At 40.8% G+C, this 20,996-nt stretch overlaps 1 protein-coding gene, 1 long non-coding RNA gene and 1 pseudogene across 2 annotated transcripts in view; 1 reads left to right on the top strand and 2 right to left on the bottom strand.

Moving 5' to 3' along the window:
- Positions 1 to 8,519, top strand: part of LOC109472207 — a 30,572-nt pseudogene extending 22,053 nt beyond the window's left edge.
- LOC109472214 overlaps positions 1 to 20,996 on the bottom strand; it is a 34,514-nt gene that overhangs the window by 3,592 nt on the left and 9,926 nt on the right. The window lies entirely within an intron of this gene.
- The window catches only part of LOC109472193 (SERTA domain-containing protein 2-like), a 12,962-nt gene continuing 3,499 nt past the window's right edge, over positions 11,534 to 20,996 (bottom strand). The window contains exon 2 of the mRNA XM_019771790.1: positions 11,534 to 16,687. Coding sequence (XP_019627349.1) covers positions 15,845 to 16,681 — 837 coding nt within the window. The 5' untranslated portion in view covers positions 16,682 to 16,687 and the 3' untranslated portion in view covers positions 11,534 to 15,844. The remainder of the gene's footprint in view (positions 16,688 to 20,996) is intronic.

The following is a 20,996-nucleotide window of genomic DNA, read 5'->3' as shown; positions in this document are numbered from 1 at the left end:
GTCAATAGTTATTCCCGTACGAATAAAGAACTTATCAAAATCAATTGTCTTTATAGTTATACCTACGTATACCCAGCCTGTCAACTTCAGCTAAGTCTAACCGCGCCCCTTTCGGATCGCATCATAAGTGCAGCCGGTCGAATCTTGTGAGGACTCTGGGATACAAAATGGCGGCCCTCTGAAAATATTTCCGTGTCGGTAGAGAAAAACCGTTGCGGATTTCCCTCCCTTGTAGTGGGTGTACAGATTTAGTTCGACCGACTGTCAGTTACGGAGACAACACAGAAACACGTGGTAAGCTCCAGCTGTACTCAAGTACTGTACTTATTACGTATGCACAGTTTTTCTTCAGCCGACTACAGTGCCATGATGGTTTAGTTTCACATTTGTCTGCGCGGCAAATTTATGCCGCTTCTACCGTGCTTCTGGTTTCTGTACTTCGTGAATTTTTGTTTCAAAGGGCTAGAACAAGAGGCTGTATACATCGTAGCTGTCTTCAGTATTTACAAGGCAATGGACGTGTTTTTATCATAATTTATAAATTGGCGGGCAATCGCATGCAGCATAACCAAAATCACGATACAACGTCCATAGGCATCTTTCAGTCCTGGGTGATATTTTGGTCAGTTCATATTTCCAACTCGCACAGAAATTCTTGCTATTCTCATTCTGTCCAGATTGTTTAAAAAAAGGTTAAGTTTTCCATTGATAGAAATTTGGATCTTTGGTTAACATTTGAACATCAAGTTAATTAACCCTAAATATATTCAGTGATATTCCCAAAGACTCAGAATAAACCTAAACAAAAAAATCTTGTCTGTTTCTATTGAACTAGCACTGATCACCAATTAGACTGGTCCTGCTAATGTTGCCCACTTGTCTGGCTTCCAATACACATGTAAAGTTACCCGACACCTCTGGTGATAACCAATCAATGTTTGCTTTTGTTCCTATCTTGTATTGTTGCTACCCAATCTGCCTTGCATGTTGGAAGGAGTTTCAAAGAAGTTCCTTCACTGCTGTAGTAGCGTGTGAATAATAAGAGGAATCAGCAGTTTGAACATAGACTAACAATCAAGTACACAAATACGGAAGATTTGTGCAACAAAGTTTATTAGTACAAAAGTTATAGTGACGTTCATTTTAGTGACGCTGAAAAAGTCGAGTAATGGATGTTACTCGAAACTTCCAGTAATCTCCATAATTTATCCAGTAGTAGAGTTTGAATTATCTGTGAATACAAAGGTAGTGCTTTCTTATCTATTCAAGCAGTAATACTTATGACTGAAGTTATCATTACCTTTTCAGATACTGTAACCAGATTTTCACCTTCACTGTTTTTCTAGGAACCCAGGGTGTTCGTCATGATGCATTCTAAAATAGACTCAAACCACATCAAGGTCTTGGAAAAGAAACGCCCCAAGAAGAAGCTCAAGAAGGACAAGAATTCCTCCAGATGTTCCTCTCCCGTCAACGGACAGCTCCACGAGGAGCCGCCGTCGCCAAACTGGTCAGTTCTACCTCCGGACATCTTCTTCATCATCTTCTCCTACCTGTCCCCGTCGGACCGCGCCAGCATCAGGGTCGTGTGTAAGACTTTCCAGAGGATGATCGACCACCCGTCGGTGTGGAGACACAAGGTGGTGTACCTGTCCTGTATATGTAAGTACCAGGACAGGATGTGGACGCTCCTGCAAGAGCGCAAGATCGAGAGGGTTGAGGTCATGAAGACGTCCGATAACGACTGTAAAAAGCTGCGGGAGAACCTCCCGCAGCTGAAGGGTCTGCAGATCCGCCAGTGGCTGCGGTACAAGCAGCTGCGGCTGCTGTTTCCGCTGTCCGAGCTGCAGCAGCTCCGCCTGGGCGACTGCACCAAGTTCACGGACAAGGAGCTCGTGACGTGCGTGACGAACTTCCAGCACCTGACCGTGCTGGAGCTGAGTAACATTAACATGCTGAGGGACATTGCCTTTAAGCAGCTGACCAGACTCAAGAACCTGGAGGAGCTGACGGTTCGCAGATGTCTGCGGGCCTCGTCCGGGTTCAATATCTCGGGGCTGGGACTCCAGTACGTGCTGTTCAGACTGCCAAAGTTGAGATGTCTCACACTGTATGCCGTCGGACTGTCCAGCGACGAGCTGTCGCTGTCTTTTACTCCGCCAAAACCCTACGTGGAGCCTCCACCACGTATACCATACTATCATCCCCATTACAAGAAGAACATTGGTGAGTACTACATGTACTAGTAGCTTAATTCTTGAGCCAGGAACAGAACCTGCTAATCATATACTATTGGTCAAGTTCAAAGTAAAATGATATGGTGTACTGCAGAAAGACCCACGCACTGTACTCTATGAAAAGGCAGCATGGGACAGAATGAGAAAATATGACTGCTTTCTTGATATTTTTATTGAGGCATATTTTTATTGTAGGAATATGGTTGAGAGATATGCTGTTGACTCCTTATGTACCATATCATTTCAAATCTATATACATGTATTTGTAACCTGGATCCTAGATCCTAGACTGTTTCCTGGGCCTATAATAGTACTACAGGCCAGATCCCTGCTAGCACCAGGGCCAACATGCCCCTTGGGAGGAAATTTTACCACAGCCGAGAAGCAGGCCTGTGTCGGCCTTGGAAAACGTCTTGCATCTAGGGTCCCTATTTCCAGCCTAACGTTATGTTATTTCATCAGACAATAGACAATACAGGGCAGCATTTTTGTATTCATTTATGTAGATCTGTACAATTTTACCCACTACTAGTCCACTTGTCACTAGTTCATCACATCACCAGACCTTCTGACAGGCATAACTAAAACAGAAGTCCATGTCTATTCCCAGATATTCCTTACGAGGCTCCGAGCGTACAGAAATTGCAGCTCCAGTCGCTGACCCTCACACACTCCCTCAGCTGGCCCATGACGGAGGAGGCACTCTCACAGCTCGACACGGTGGAAACCCTGTGCCTCAACTCCTGCTACCTGTTCCGTAGGTCTGTACATTTTTTTTACTTCTGACAGAATTTATTAATACTAATAGATGAAGGTTAGATATCTAGGTAAAACAATACAGTACTTAGTATTCAATGACAACTCTAACTCTACTACTGGATAGATAACATCCGGAAGTTATCTTGGTTATTAATCCAGTAGTAGAGTTTGAATTGTCTTTAAATATGAATTTAATAAACTTCACTTCAGGTTGGTAGTTCATAACTTCAATGTTCTTGTTTAGAAAAAAATTGGATATTTTGCCAGTCTGAAGTCTGAGAAGACAGCAGACAGACTGTCAAAATACCAGTATTAGTTCAACTTTTGGTCAACTTGTGAAACAAGCAAGAACATATACTTTCTGGCAAGATGTTTTCAATAGAGAGTCATCAATCTGAAATTCTTGCTTGTACATTTGAAACATGTCAACATTATCAATGAAATTTAAGTTTATCCAGTAGAAGACGTTGGGATGTTATGACTCTTTGATGTGTTTTGAGGTTCTTCATGGTATTATGTGTTCCCTTACAGGCGAGATCTCCCGGTGGAGGATGTTACTTCTATATTCCGCAAGCTCATCAACGTCAAGTCTTTAGACTTAGCCTGTAAGTGACACAAAAATTTCTATTGAGAAATAACTGTACAAGTAATAGGCACTAGAAAAAAACCCAAACACATCTGTAGAGTAAGGAAAAGATGCAGTGGTTTTGTGTTGGGCATATATGTATGTTTTTAGTGAGTAAAATGTTTTATTTCCAACAGAATTAAATTCTAAACATGTAGTTGAAGTTGTTTAAGGTATTCCAGGGTTGTTCCTAGTTGTGTAAATGTTACCTTGACAACATCATATGTTGATGAAGGTTAGACATCCAATTTCAATTTTCAAGTTTTTATTGTCCAAGTAACAATACTTATAGACAATGGTAGAAATGATCTCTGTATTCTATCCAGCTGTAGAATATGAATTGTTTGTGAATGTCCATCTGCATTTTCCAGCCACCAACTGTAAGAACACGTGTCTGGAGCACATGCCGGGTGGTCTGGAGTCGCTGGACCTGCGGGACTGTTACAGTGTGTCTGGGATTGGCCTGCAGTCGCTGTCGGACCGCGCCGGCCCCAACATGAAACATCTGGGTCTGGCTCTGTGCAACCGCGTCTCCAACCACCCCCTCTCCATGCTGCACACCATGTTCCCCAACCTGGAGACACTGGACCTCAGGTTAGTCTGGCTTTACTAAAACACACCAACTTGATTTGTTGGTCTGTAGTTGGAAGAAAAAGGATTATGCTGAACTGAAGTTAAGCATAAAATCAGAGTTTGGGAGAGGAAAGTCCTCTCTTCATATATACATTCCAGTGAGTGTATATAGTCAGGTTCACGCTTTCCTCGTCTCTCTTGCTTAAGTTGCTTTACATGTATACATGTATTATTATAATGAGTTCATTATTATAGCATATTCTTTACCCTAAGTGTCAGAAGAAAACAGTGTTGTTGTGTTATACACAAGGAAACATTACTCAAGCAACTGGATAAATTTTGAAAGCTGTCAGATGTTTCAAGTAGCATCAGCATAGTGTCAGTCCTGGATGTCTACACGTAACTTTCATTGACATATCTTGGCTGTGTTCCTTGTTTTTTCAACAGCAGTTTCAGGTGTTTGGTATTTGTGTGTAAGTGTGCGTGTGTGTCTGTGTGTAACAGTTTCATTGTGTATCTCATTACCTGAATATCTCATTATACCTGAATACCTTCATTGACGTATCTTTGCTGTGTTCCTTGTTTTTTCAACAGCAGTTTCAGGTGTTTGGTATTTGTGTGTAAGTGTGTGTGTGTGTGTCTGTGTGTAACAGTTAACTTTCATTGTGTATCTCATTACCTGAATATCTCATTATACCTGAATACCTTCATTGACGTATCTTTGCTGTGTTCCTTGTTTTTCCACAGTAGTTGCAGGTGTGTGACTCAGGACACGCTGGCGAAGCTGCTGAAGCTGGAGAAGCTGCGGTGGCTGGGCCTGCGGGGGTGCACGCAGCTCACACTGGAGGCCGTGCAGAAGATGCAGGAGATGTCTGGCAACAGGATACGTGTGGAGGGGCCGTCTCTGAGGTAGAACGACCGGCAAGGGCAGAACGTACTGCACCTGCGTGAAACCTGTAATGTGTTGTGCATAGCACTTCGGCAGAACGTCTCATAGAAGGTCGCCTTAAGATCGCATGTAAGGTTAACACTCCGTCTGTATTTCCCAAATGTTGTGTCAGAAAAAAATATTGCCTGCAACAGGCAAAATTTTAATGCAACGTTGACCAAAAATCCAACGAAAACTGTGAAAAATGGGGGGTTTCGCGCAGGTGCAGTACATTCTGCCGATATGCTGGCACGGGCCCGCCGCAGTCTCAACCTCAAACTCAAGGTTATAACTTATGTACCCATGTGAATAATTTCATCAGGTCGGTGAATGATTGAATAGCAGAGTTTGTTATTCACAACCACTTGTTTAACAAGAGCTGATGTTTCGATGGCCGTCTGTTGTCTTCATTAGGGTGAATATGACTGTGCACTGAAGCTAGGTGTTACACTGGTTCACTGTACCTAGTGACACCTAGCCTCAGTAGACAGTGAACCAGTCATAATTTGATGAAGATGACAGATGGCCATCAAAATGTTGGCTCTTGTTAAACAAGTGGCTGTGAAAAAAACTTTCTATTCAATCAAGATTATATAGATCTCTTTACAGTCTTGGTTCCTTTCAACCTGTGACCACCATGTAGAAGCAAAGTGCAGGTCAAAATGAATTCTAAACTCTTACTGAGGCCAAAACTGTTCACCTTCAGTGTTATTAAAAACAATGCAGAAAGTTACATGTATCAGAAATGTGACAATTGACATATATACCTTAACACATATATGCTGTCACCTACTTTGAGTATGTTATTTCATGGCTATGCTTGATGTTTTTTTGACGACATACACGTTGCCAAAGAAATATTTCTGTTTTGTCTTAGATTATGTATTAGAACTGATCTGTTCATAATAACAGTAATAAATAGGTGTCAAAACTGGTAAGGTGGAAGAATGGGATTTTTGCTGTATATTTATTATCCATTTCTTCTGGATAAGATGAATGTAAGTTATACATAGTGTTTTTTGCAGTAAACACAAACCAGCCAAAATCAGAGCTACATGTCATTGAGAACATTTTGAATTGGATAAACTATCAGACTGCCTGGAATATTCAGGCTATTAAAACATGATTGTAGATGAATAAGAACTTCATTGGAAAGACAAGGATGATGGGGACAGTTTGCACTCCAAAGTCAAGTAGAGGGTAGTATGAAGGAAAGTGCAGCCTCAGTCTCTATCATCTGTCAGACTTTCTAATGAAAAGTTGAAATTGGTCAAATTTTGGATTGTCCCTCCTGCCGTCATTCTTCCAACTTTCCTTTGAACATGCTTTTCCTTCCTTCCACCAGACTTTCCAATTTTGTATTCAAGCTCACGCTAAATCTCACAGCTCATGCTAGATCTTGCTGAAGTGTTTTGAGTTAGGAATACATGTGTAATGTTTACACCACAATGCCAAATGATGAAAAGAGACGATGTATGTTTTCATAACATTTTTGATGAAATGAATCAATATACATGTATATGTATGTGAATATTAATAGTGTTAAGTAGAGACAAGCAGAATGAAATTTCTGCTGCAGTTTAGTAAGTGTATTAAGACTTCTCCCACAGTGGACATTTTCAAGAATTCTATTGCGTAACTTAATTGAACCCATCGCCATAATGTTTGATGATAGTCGCATGCTAGTAGAGGAGCCAGCATCTGAAAAGTGTGGTTAAACAACAAGATGTTTTGTATACATTTGCTATATGTTGGTCTGGAACATCCTGTTACTAGTAGTTCTCCAGTACCTTTCACTGAAAGGAATGTGAGCGTTTAGTCCTGTTCTCCAGGTATGCTTGTCTCATTCCAGCTGTGCTGTAGAAATGTTGTAGTCAAATGTCTAGACCCGTAGAGGATCAGCAGTTATTATCATGAGGTGAATCTACCGAATAATGCATTTTACCTTGATTGTAAAGAGTAGAAATCTGTCAGTCTAGTAAGTTTGCTGTCATGCAGCTGAAATGTCCCTTTTATCTGAGACAAGGATATGCCAACGAAAGCAATGTATTGGGTACACTACATATGGAATGGTAAAATAAGGTGCCACTCGTTTTGGTATACAGTTGACACCAATGACTGTCCATGAAGTCCTCATGTTAAAGTCACTTCAGTTTTGATTGGAATAAGTTTTAGGGTTTGTCTTTAGTACTAGTATATCATGATACAGGACTGTTCATTGCTAGTGAAATTTGCTTGTCGAAAAGTAATAAAGTGAGATAGTACTTCCATCCACAGTGTGGAAAACTAAAGTCTGGAAATGAATTTGTATCATTCCATTGAAATCGAACAGCAGAAGTGTAATTTTTCATGCTAGCGATAATGTATAGCTGCATTTGCTACAGTTTTATCATACAGAACAGTATTGATGGTAATACTAACAAATATAAAGGTGTCTATTGGACTGTTTGGTAATTAATGTTGCAGTACGAAGTGCATCATATGTGCAGATATATATTAGTTGTACAGAGAAATGGACTATGGTGCAGTTTATATGTTGTATTACTGACAGATGAATGTTTTTGTGGTCTAGTCATCACCACTGCAACTCTGATTCATGAATTCTATGAGAATCAACCTTTTGATTTTGCTTTTTGTTCACCAGTTAGTGGCATATTCCACAGCTGTAAAGGAAGTGATTGTTCTCTGTTCTGTAGAATTTTCAAGTTGTTTCTCTTACCAGGTGCTTCTGTTACCATTTGACCCCAAAGTTCATGTAAAGGACTTGTTATTCTTTTTTTCCTTTGGTAACATTTCAATTTGATGAGGTGATGATTATATAGTGAAATTTGTGTATGTAGTGCATAAATAATTCTACTTAAAATGTACTGATGTATGTAAAATATGCTGGCTTAGAGAAAGTCCTAACTTCATAACACTATGGTGCCACATTTTTTTATTGACTCAGGCTTTATGCTAAGGGTATTCAAGGGAATCTTGGATATACTTACATGAAGTACTGTACCTAGGAATCGTGACCACAAAGGTGTCTGAAACTTCCTTACAGCTTGACACACAGTTATAGAAGTAAGCACTGTTCATGTCATCGTCGGCAGATCTTGGGGAAAATGCTACATGATATAGATATAACTTATACCCTTATATACCTTCTAAATGTGAATTTTCTATCATTTTGGAAAATGTTACCCTGAACTCAAGTGAGAAGCTGGTGAGAGTATTACGTGGAAGGCTGCACATTGCAGCTTTCTAACAAAGAACCGTTGTTACTACTTGTCATACATGTAAAGTAATGATGTCATATACCTACTGTACATGCCGTGCCCTGCCTTCTAACTCAGTGTTCCTGTATATGATATCACAATGTGGCAAGTGCAAGACAATAAAGTCTGTAAGAAAACTTCATGGTCTCCAGTTTTGTGTGGATTCATGACACAGTTCTTCATCTCTCAACTCCCATATCCATATACATATGTATTCATCAGTTTCTTTGTACTTCATTTCAAGAGAGAGATCATTCGTACATGATGATAATCTAACTCATATACTGTTATCAATAGTATTTTGTTCTAATAGATATTAGTAGTATTGGTGTTCAATAGCTGTTGCCATACATTGTACCATGTACTGTCACGGTGTACAATTGTTAAGCAATAAATTTCATTATTATTTAGCCACTTCTGATCAGACATGCCATCTGTTTTGAACAGCCACATTAACAAACTTTAATAACTTGTCAAAATTCAATCCAAACATGATGTGAACATTAGATCAGTTAAGTTGTACCAGTCCAGAATAGTACGTAGCTTAATTGTCTGGTCCAGGTCTTGATTGGTGTAACGAGGGGAGGGCCGCTAGGAGGCGCAATTTCATCGTGCAATAATTCCTTTAACCATCAGTGCGAATTGATCAACGAACGGGTATTTAATTTCAGGAGGCACGGTCTTGTTGGACTTCTGCTATCATGACTGGAAATTCGCCAAATACGTATGCTGCATTTTCAGGTAAAAAAAAAAACCTGCGAAGTTGCTGAAGAAAAGAGTGGTATTCGCTTTTTTGAGTTACGAAGATTTAAATTTTAGCCTGGCCGTCCCTTTAACAGTTACAATCTCAAGCTATACATCTTCGATCTTTTTATTCAAGCATCCTCCTGTAGCGCTCATCCTTCGTAGACTAGTGCGCTGACGGCGTTAATCATTTTGGGCGAGTTCTTCCTATCCTCAAGGAGGACTTAACCTCCTTGCTATCCTGAGTGAAAACCTGGCCCAAACCTGGACTTGCCCGTTTTTAATTAGGGTATAACAAAATCAAAAAGGAGTGAAAACTAGACAAGAGGGACAGAAGGTTTTTTAACCCAACTGCATGCAGTTCTACTTCATTACGCTAGAGGACTTCATGTTATTGCTGGGAGACCATCAATGCCGAAAGCAAACCTTGTGTTATGGTGGAGCTTTTGATTTCGTATTAAAGGGGCGGGAATAACGACAATGGTATAGGGTATTTCAAATCACGGGTGAGGCGAGAGCGAGGTTCCTCTTCACCCTTCTTCGTTTTTAATGTAATAGCGTTTACCTACAGTCCACTTCTGGCGTTCGCAGCACTCTTGAATTTCTTCTTTATTTCGTTGTGCCAATGAGGTTATTATAAAACCTGCTTGGGTTTACTGTGCAAATACAACGTGACTTGAATATCAATGAGAATACAAAGTATTACCCATGTCAAGAAAACCTGTTGGACTTCTAGAAAGTGAAGGTCGTGTAGAACTGGGATCAGACAGCAACCCGGCCAAGGCGTAACGTTATGTGTGGGTTTTGAAATGACTCACACACGGAATACTTCTTCATTGCATTGTGTATATTTGACATATGCTTAGCATATGTTGCAGTATCATCAAAAGGATGAGAAAGTGGATTTTCAAAGGCCTCCTCTCTTGTGTTTGTACGTTTGTAAAGAGGTTTTACACCGTCCCACTACATCTAATAGATATCGCATGTTTTTGTTGTGTTACTCACGGTAAAATTCAACTGGTCGTCCCCTCTCAGACATTCAAAATGGAACAGCCCAAAGCAAGGTCAAACACATCATTATTCTTTATAAGACTCGTAGTTTGGAATCTTGTATAACATTTCACCCGAAATGACACATTAGGTAACGTTATATTCATCTCCAAGGCTTTTTGCTATGGCGTGTAGGTGAGGACAGTGTCATAAGGCCACGTAGGCTCTCATTTCTCCTTCTATTACATTCCACCATTGCTCCTTAACTTACATAAGACGTACTCCCTTTTGTGCGTGTACTGTCATCTTTTTTAACGGCAGGGTGGCAAATGATAACTGCCTGGCGAATGGATGTAGTACATGTACTGCCTGGCCAATTTGATAATGTCTTGCAGCCACCAAAAGGTCTGCTTGGAGATTACATAAGACGTTATTCCTCCAGGCCACCTCCCCGTGAACTCTAGCTAGGCTGTCCTCAGCTGTCAGTACGTGCACCTGTCAGCGGTACAGACCAGGCAGGCAGGCCGCCCGTGCCACGTGAACAGTGGCACCCCGACGGTGTTTGAGTTGGTCGCCCGAGGTGGGAAGATGCATGGACGTCGCCAGGGCAACGCTGGGCTGAGGATTTGCACAGGTGGCGCGATCCCAAACCTGTATGTGGTGGGCGGTTCTGGCTGCTAGCCTCCTCTACGGGTGTGTGGATCGTAGAAGTCGGACAAAAATGGAAGTAATTGGCCAGGCAAATGAACTGTACGATAGCTAAATAGTCTTCAAGCAGATCTTTTGGTGACTGCAAAGACAATATCAATTGGACCTCAAATTCGCCAGGCAGACTATATATCCATTTGCCAGGCAGTTACCAATTGCCACTATTTGTTTGGCTGACGAAGAAAAAATACCAGTGCAAATAAAGAAAGCCCAATAAAAATGCCTAACATAAAAACGCGTCAAAAATACAGTAAACCGAAACCTCTGCTAGGAGAGTACGGGGGCTAGACTCCCCTGGCCAATTATTCTCCCTGTTTGGCTGTTTTTGAACCCGCGTTGCTAGTCACCGTGTATAATGAGCCACTCGAAATGCTCGTTGAGAAATAAACTGCCAATTATTGCCTACACTTTACTTATTTCATAACGCTGTTATTCAAAACACCTCATTTCACAGTTCGTGTTTTGCATGTTGTTTTTCAAATCATTATATAACTGTTAGGCCCACGCGAAAAAATGTACTTATTTTATCTCAATCTTCAAACTGTGTAACAAACAACTCCTTCCAGTGTTCGTGTTTTTCATTGTGCTTTCAGGTTATTATATAACTGCCACGCCCATGTTTTTCACATAGTCTTCTCTCCCTGAAAAATAAAATGTTCTTTACCGGAACAATTGAAACCCAATGTCAATAAAATACCAAACGCATGTCTATAGCCTTTGGACGAAATTTATTGAGAAAAAAGGATATCATAATATATTCATAGCTGCAACACAAACACATAACGGTTCTGCATAGACTGGCCCTGTTGCAGTACTGGCCAGTGGGAAGGACGCCGACAACATTCAACAGCTATCCGTTCCCTTTGGGATATAAAAGACTTCACATGTACCCATCACAGAATGTTTTCTTTCCAACTGTCTGAGCTTCGAGCTGAGAAAGGTTTCATGTTTGGAACTTCCGGGATGCACTTGTCGAAATGCACTTGTTTGTAGAATTTTGGGCTGCATTGGCAAGACACACAATATTGTTTACAGAACAATATTACACAAAGCGTGACATAAGTGTACTTGGTACAGAAGTCTTGGACATTGCATTGAAGTATAACATTGCTTGCTCCCATCCAAACATACATTTCAGACTCCCAATCTGTAAGCCCTTGACAGAAAATTGGAAGTTACAGAAAGTTGGGGGTTTATTGCAACCCAAGTAGGCAATGATGCCAAGGGTTAACACAACACAACACAACACAGCATAGTGTTTCCTTCTCACATTCTTCAAATATTCCACAATCCTTCTTCATAATCTTGAGAAATACATGTACTCTGTGCAACAAAGTCATGTGACAACAAACATGATGGAACACCCTTCTGACAAATACACATGACTTGAAAGAGTCCTTAGCAAGACCCATTTCAGATCACTTTCATCCTTGGCAGGTCCCAACTGCACATGATGCCAGGAAACAGTAGTAATAGTAATGTTACACCAGAAAGGTTCTTGTCTGTACTACACATGGTTTTGCTTCTTTGGTTCAGGAATGTAAGAGCTGGCTAGACTGGGTACCATCCCGGTTTGGCTCCAACAATCACAGCACTTAGTTGGTGCTGAGGCTATTGGAGCAAGCATAAACTAACCTGCCTGGTACCCAAGCTAAGAGCTGGCCACACATGTAATCAGCTCCTGGGGCTTGCAGTGCACACACGTAAGTATCTACCATCCATTTCTTTCTTATCTGTAATATGAGACTCACTAAGCCTTCACTTGCATGCACTGCATAGATGTCAATTTTGTTCTGAAAAGCACAGACATTTTTGTGTTGGAAAAGCTATCTGCACAGAAGCTGGCATATGTTTGGAGGAATTGTTTGAAGTCCTAGGATGCTCTGGTTTAACTGCTTGGCAATGAAAATTTCCTAGCCTGGGTGCCATCCTGGCCGGTTTACCAGGGAATGCATTTACCCCTGGTGTTTTTAAACTAACTAGGATGTTACCAAGGCTACAATTTCCTAGCAAAACTCGCCACAGCAAAGCAAAACAGAACAAACTTAGTACATTCTTCAGGACTGGGTACAATAACATATAAGTACATTTTTGTGCTTCTTTTTTGCACTGAGAAAACAAAGTCTTGCTTCAATGACATTCAGAAGATGTGGCAACCAATCAATAAAATTGAATTGGCCTGACGCAGATGATAGCAACAGCTCACAGACATTTGTAACATTCACTCTATGTCACAATTCATATTTACAAATGCATAAATAATCTTAATCAAATTATGAGAATGTACAAAATTATAAAAAGTGGAAAGGACAGATTACAGGAAATTCATGGAGTTTTTGATACATACAGGTTTTTGACAGAACAGTTTAAAAACAAAACTGTGCTTATTGTCTCAAGGCATTTACATATATATATGATAATCTCTTCACAAATTGATGATGTGATACTAAAAAAATTGGACAGACCATCTTAACAACGATAAATAGTTTGTTCCTATTCTATTTAACTATATACAACAATTTCATCGTAAAGAACCCTCATGGCCTCCTTCAAAGTCTGATTTCTTGTCATGATTGCTCCAGAGAGCACAATAAATGTACAGACAAAAACACCTTTGGAGATAGTGGGACAGAAGGTGTTATTCACTTGACATACTGACATGTATGCAAGCTTAAGGACTGTTTTGTGTGAGTCGACAGTAAAAACAATCAACCTTTCATATATTATTGCAGAAATTATTCTCAAGATCTGAACCCATCGAAAGCATGGGTCGCCTGGATGTGGGGCTAACTGCAGACTTAATCAGCTGATAGGAGGGATCATCACAGCACGTTGGCAGAACGTACTGCACCTGCGAGAAACCCGTAATGTACTGTGCATAGCACGTTGGCCAAACATCTCATTTAAGGTGGCATTCTCGTATTCAAGGATGACATCCTGTACAGTATAGTTTTCAAATGTTGTGTTCGAAAAAATATCATCTGCAACAGGCAAAATTCTGACGCAATGTTGACCAAACATCCAATGAAAACTGTGAAAATTTTGAGTTTCGCGCAGGCACAGTTGAGTACGTTCTGCCCCCGAGCTGATCATCACTGGGTTGTTTTCCTGTTGGTGCAGACAGAAGGGCTGAGTCTTGGCACGGAGAGGAAATCATTACAGATTACATCACACCATGAATCATCAGGGAGGAACTTTCGAAAGTCCACATATTATTCAAATTTCTGTGCCCTTGAGAACAGTTTGAAGGCCACTTCCTTGTCCATAATGCTTGGAACAGATGATTTGCAAAATCTTGCTTCTGATCGATAGCTTTTCAGAGTTCAAAATTTCATCAACTGAATTTTACTGTGTAAAATTTTGCCGCACATTTGCGTTCCTCTTTTCTTTGGCTTCAAGAAAATTCTACTGCTTCTGGCTTTCTGTGCTCACATGCACCAAGTCTTACAAAACTTGCGATATAAATTACAGAAGACATCAATTTCTAACAAAGCTGGACTATTTCCTCTTTGGGCTTAGAGAAGTACATTTCAGCCAATAAATAGCTTATCATCTCTCCAATCTACTGCAACATATTTCTTTTCACACTATACTGTACTGGCATTCTGCATGCTATTTAAACTGTGTTTCCATACTAAGGTGTCACATTTTCAGATCTAACTCCAGGAATGTTCCAGTCTCTAAACAGTTCAAGTACAAAAATAGAAACACCTTTGTTCCCAATCTTGACATCAAGCCAAATCTTGAATGACCCTAAAGGTTAAGTCTGATCTAAAATGTGTGTGGAGAGCAGAGAAGACATTTTGTATGACCCAGCCCTCCAGCTGCAGCACCAGGAAAATCTGATGACATTGCATTTGGTGATAACAATTGGTTTAAATTTCTTCATAACTCTTTTCTCCTCAGAACATGGACTTTCCATGGACTTCATGGGACACACCTTTGGCACCAGGTGAGGGCATGAGCACCCTGGCCTCCCCTGTCCGTTATCTATCTTACTTTATCATGGCTACTCAAAGATTTTCACAATATCTATCTATGTATCTACTGACATACATATCTTGTTTGGTAACCTACGGAATTTGTCCACCACAGGACCTTCATTTCAGCTGCCAAAATTGATGACAAATGTTTAGAGGAGGGAGTGGAACAGGTAGGAGAAGTGTTCCAAGGACATTCTGTGTGAGATGTTTGAGTTGTAGTTGAGACATACTTAAGTGACCGAGCAGGTCATGGCTTTGAGCCCTGCATCAGTACTGGCCTGAATGAACAACAGGCCAAGCTTAGGCATATTTACCAACATGCACTGAAAATTGTTGCAACATGATAAAGAATTCAAGCAACTGATTTTGCACATTTTGATATCAAATGGCCAAGTCCCCTTATCATACATACCCATACCTTCCAAAGGCTTAAGATGAAAAAGGCAGTACAAGGGAGTTCTCCCCTGTATAACTTGTAAGACACATTTGCTTCTGGTTTGATGCCTTATGTGATCCGTGTGATAAGGGGACATTATGTTTTATAATATCTGTACAAGATTTGATCCTGGAAGAAGGGTGTTGACTGATCCACAGTCTGCGATTCTCAGAGCCTAAAGTTTCCTGTTGTCCCATTCACAGTCTTGGGAACAACGCATATCAACACATCATCAACCATCCTAGCTTTCATACACATCTTAGACTTGATAGAAATAGCCTCTCATATATATAAAATACTTCTCACAGGGAAATACACTTGCATTCTACTTTCCATTGCAGTTTTTTTTCATACTCACTCTTCCCAATAAATAGAGTAATAACTTACATTTATCCTTCCAAAGGGGAGGGGACAGATGCAGGAGTGACCCCTGACCTATTGTCACCTAAGTGGCCTCTCCTGCACCTGTCCTTTCCCACAACAATAACCTCTGGCATCTTGTCAGGCACTTATAAATACTCTGTACCATCCAAAATATAGAACTCTCTGGTAGTATCAAAATTTTTGCTCTCTGGGTAGGGTGGAAAGGTACTAGTATATGCTACATGCCGACCAGCACCTCCATTATGTGGTCCAGTTCGTTCCACTCTTCGTTCTGTCGACAGGTCTGGTTGGTTGTTACTTGGTGCGTCGTGGCGAAGGTCGCAGTGCCGCCGCCGAAGGAGTTGGACACGTCGTCCTCGCTCAGCGGCGTGAGCTTGATGTTTGCGGTGTATGGCGTGAGGAAGTCAAGGTCATACAGGGAATTGTCAAGGTCGGAGAAGATTTCGTCCAGGTTGATGGAGTCTGGCTGCGGCGCAGTGTTTGCACTGAGGTTGGTGGACTGTATCCGGAGCTGTGTGTTGGTCAGGGTCATGCAGCTGGGAGTGTGGTCCTTGGCTGTCTCAGTCGGTGACCCCGTCGTACTTTGGTTTACTGTGGCACAGCCGAGCTTGTTTGTCGTCGTCTTCCTTCTCTCCTCCTTGTTGCTCTGCACAGAATCATTGTTCAGATCCTCTATGTAGGAGGCAATGTCCTCGGCTGCAGATTCGTTCAGAGTCAGAGGCATGGGCTCAGGTTGCCTGATGGGTGTGGGTGGCGCACATGCCGGCGTGTTGCCCGTCGCAAAGGCGTACGCGCTGTGGAGCAGGCCCAGGTTCCCCTCCGCTCTCAGTTCATCCTCAATGTGTTTGAGGGTGTTGCAGATGAGAACCGATCTTCTGAGGCTGGGCTCGATGAGCCGCTGAGCTGCCTGCAGCTTGACCAGGGAAATCCGGAAGCAGGACTGCCGCTCCGCTGCATAGGGGAGACCCAGGGTCTTGTGGCCAGCCAGGTCGTCTGGGTCATCTGCCATCGTGGTTAGCTTTCGCTTTGTTCCTCTTCGATCACCGCCTAACATGCAGACCTGGAAAAGTGAGATGTTGTTAGGGAGAGCTCCAAATATCAATAATAATACAACATTCATTACTAAGAGATATTCAATAATCAACCTTAATAATTTTATGGAAACAATCAGTCAATGAAATTGGTGTTCACTAGCAGTAAAAGCAAATAATATGTGAATAAATATAGTAATGGATTTCAAAAGAGCACTCCATTACTTTGACACATATGGATGATAAAAATCCACAGCATTTCACAGTTCTATCATCTCCAAGGAAGATATTAAAAGGGTTTGAAAAACAGTTTTAGCCTGGCAAAAATGCTTTGCATCTCATCATAGTTGTCACTATAGCATAGTGGAATACAGTAAAAACAAAATTTTATCTCAAATTTGAAAAGAAAAGAAAAATGTTAGCTTACATACTGTACAAATGTGCAAATCAGCATTTTGTTTCATGCTTGGAAAATACCAACACATCTAGCTTACTAGATCACTGACTTGAAAAACAACAGCAGCAAAACTTCCCCACCACAGAGAAATAAGCCAAATGCAAGCAGTTTCCATTTCATAGAAAAACGGGTCAAGGATCAGACTGACATGATCCAGGTAAAGACAAGGACATTTTAGGAATGATGTGCCATGAATTCCACAAAATCTGCACTAATTTCCCAATTATCATCACATATTTCTTGTTGTTTTTTTTAAACAGGGGAAAACTGATAGATAAAACATGGAAAATACGCTGGACAAAGCCATACCAATTCTTCAGAGTACGTGTTTCCATGCACGTCTACTACTGTGGTAATAACGCACGTCCAAGCTAGTCCCTAACCTTTCTTTGTTACAAAACAGTGAGAGTGAAATGCCACCACCCCAGCGGTGCAGTTCATTCCTGATCCAGGCAGATTGCATGACATCATCAGGGGGAGGAAAACCTGTCCCACACAATCCAGGGGTGGCATCTCGGCCTGCCCTTTTATGGGCAGCCAGTGGGTGATGTCACAGGGGTGTAATCATCAGAAGGTTGCAGCAATCGTGGAAAACAAGAAATTGCAGGTCTTCCTTCCGTTGACCCTGCATTTTTATCCATTCCTGTTTGTCTGCTGCAACGGACACTACAAAAAATTTAATCCCAGAAAAAATACCATTTACTACCTTCTTTTTTTGTTGTCATACCTGGTTTGATTTTGATAGATGAAGCCAAAAACCAAGGGGTTGGCACAATGCCACAACTTGCAGTACAGGCTGACAGCAGCAGTACCAAATCTTTGCACACACACATATGCTGATGCCACCTGAGGTTTACACTGCCCCATAGCAGCTATACTAGCTCTCACAACGATCTAGAATAAAGCCAGCTTGGATAAAAAGACAAGTTTGCAAATCCGCAAGTCACGATTACTGATAGAGATTTTAAAATACAAGATTTGAAATACTGTTCAAAGTAATCGGGTAGCACATTGTACTGAACATTCAACAACATAGGTTTTCCATGCAGCAAATGCATAGAAAAAGACTTCACTGGTGTCCTTAGTGTGCAGTACAGCCTGCTTGGAATCCCAAGAATCCCTGCTAACCAGGAAAAATTTTAACCTTCCCTCTCTGTGCATACAAACCAGGTTGTTACCCTCAGACAACCTACTCAACACTAGCAACGACTGCAGCTGACCGTCAAGTACCACAGAGTGGGCCAACGGTAAGTAAACCTTGTGTAAGAGACGTGGTTCAACCTTCTATTGCAGCCAATACCAAAACAACAAAGCTGTGGAAAATAGCATGTATGTGTTGGTAATCTGGTTCATAATGATTTTACAATACTTCACTAGGTGTAAAGTAATGGTGCCCATAAAATTAATTCTGTTTCTGACTTGCCAACATACAACACAGTTACACAGGCCAGTGACCTTTCCCTACAATACAGGCTACAACAAAAAACAGTGATGTGTCAGCAACAAAAACACGCTTGTTTTTCCTGTGTTGTTTTCAGGAAGGGAGGCCCGGTGCTGACCTTTGACATGTTGTAGTGTAATGCACTATTTCAACCCCTTTGTGCTACAGGGGAAAACCAGGAGACATGCAACCTAAGCAGGTTCGTTGGCGTGAGATTACATCAGGTACTGGACTTTGGACCTAGAAGGTGAGAATGACCTAGCGTAGCTAGGGGAAAAAAATAACATGGAAGGCATCTTGCACTGGCAAGCTACACACACTGCTATGCCAGTAACCTAAGGTTAGGTAAAATTTGTTGGATTAGTTTACCCATTCATAGCATTTCCTTGAAGGCTCCATGCAATAAAAGATGGGTATTCATAACAACATGTTTCATAACAGTATAGACCTAGAAAAAATCCAGCTTGCACGTAGTAGAACGACCCACTTCTGTCAGCTGTGAGACTGAGCACAACTTTGAGAGAACAGCTTACTGAGTACTAATTTCTTTACACATGACAGAAGAACATGCTGATATCTATATTTGTGATCTTGTCTGTTAGAGACACCCTCTACCGGGAAGGCTTTTTTTTTCAACCAATACAATTCAGTTACACAGATAAAACTTGGGAATGAAACTCTCTGAAACACAGCAGTTTCATTTTCAAAATTTGTTGAGTAGGCACGCAAATAACAAGCTAGGACATGTCCCATGTAGTCAACTCCAAATAACTGAGTTTCATCCCAGGTCTTATGTAATCTCCAGTATTTAGGGCATGTGTGTTCATGTAGGCCACAACTGACAAGTAAACAAATACATGTAACTTTCTTTGGGAGATATTTTTTTCAGGAATATTGACTTTCTTGGATATCACCAAACATCAATAAATGCATCTACATACATGTAGCTTTTTCAGCAACATTTCTATAAATGATGCAACTTTGATAAAAAAAAAAGGTGGACACTACACTGTCTAGCTGGACTTATTAGCACACTGAAAGGCTACTACACATGTAACTGTTATTATCTACGCAGTGTCCTAATTTACTGTCATAATTCAATTCCAAATCTGTCCTTGATTTTTTAAGAAAAAGACACTGTTTTCAGGATAGTGTTCCAGTAACCATCGCATTTTGTAGAAGGCAGCAGTTGTGGTTGTGGGAAAGTTCACAATTATGAATATTCAAATTTTCCCTCAGTGATTCACACCGTCTTGTGGGAATAATAGGGCTTCGAATCGATTACAGATTCTGGTTCGATCGTTTTCTCGTCACTTTTACGAAACCCAACTTTGTAAAAAAACATGACATAACGATGGGATTTATACCGATCTGTTCCGCACAAAAATATGGACTACTGTACTAACCAGTAAGTTGATGTACAGTAACAGTGCATCACAAAAACCGTGCTCATGAATATTAATAATAATAATAATAATGAAGACCTTTATTGTACAAACATACCCACTGGGTTAGGTACAAAGGTTGACTTGAATACACAAATATATACATAACAAGATCAATCTAGTACTAGCACTACAGTCTGTTACATAATTTCGACTTCTCTTCGCTTCTCTGTGATGTTGAAAAGATAAGAGCATACAAGTTTAAGGATCGAGGGTTTGTCTAAGTTCATTAAAAAAGTGAATTTGTCTGTATTACTTAGGTGTGTAAAGTGGGGAAACATCGATGTTATTCGTCTATAAAGTTCAATTCTCGCACTGTTATACAAACTACATTCTACTACAAAATGATGTTCATCTTCTATTCTATCTAGATTACAGTATCGACAAATACGTTGTTCCAGGGGAGTGCGGTTATGTCGACCGGTCTCAATGTGCAGTTTATGGCAGCTGATGCGTAGTTTTGTGACGGCGTTTTTGTGCCGTGTGTTGTCGATATTTAGGTACTGTTCTTCACTGTAGGCCAATTTGAACAGTCTATAGGTCCTAAGTTTGTTTTTAGCAGGACCACCTCTGGTGTCATTGTGTATTTCTTTAAAGAAGGTTTGGATGAACTAATAATGAAACGTTATCATCATGTGACACCAGATTGTAAATAACTGATATATCCCCTGAATTACAGAATGTAATAATACTCTTCCTAAGAAAACACAATAGATTAGCTTTAGTATCATTACTAGCTCGTTAGAATTATATCTTAGTATTAGTTTATGTATGTACCATTGTTGTTTCCTTTCCATACATTGTACCAGCTACAGTTGTTGAGCAATAAAGTTGATTTGATTTGATTTGATTTGTGATCGTTCTTGCGTTGTTGCAGCGACAACTGCGGGAACCACGCTCCACAGAAGCTCTACCGTGGACAACTCGACAATGTACGCTGAAGGTAAGAAAAAATTTCACTCCGCGTTACGTATTTTGTGTATTCTTGTGTATTC

This window comes from Branchiostoma belcheri, unplaced genomic scaffold (genome assembly GCF_001625305.1).
Source record: "Branchiostoma belcheri isolate BF01 breed outbred unplaced genomic scaffold, Haploidv18h27 scaffold27, whole genome shotgun sequence".
In the NCBI taxonomy this organism is placed as follows: Eukaryota; Metazoa; Chordata; class Leptocardii; order Amphioxiformes; family Branchiostomatidae; genus Branchiostoma; species Branchiostoma belcheri.
This window is presented reverse-complemented; position numbering and strand designations above follow the sequence as displayed.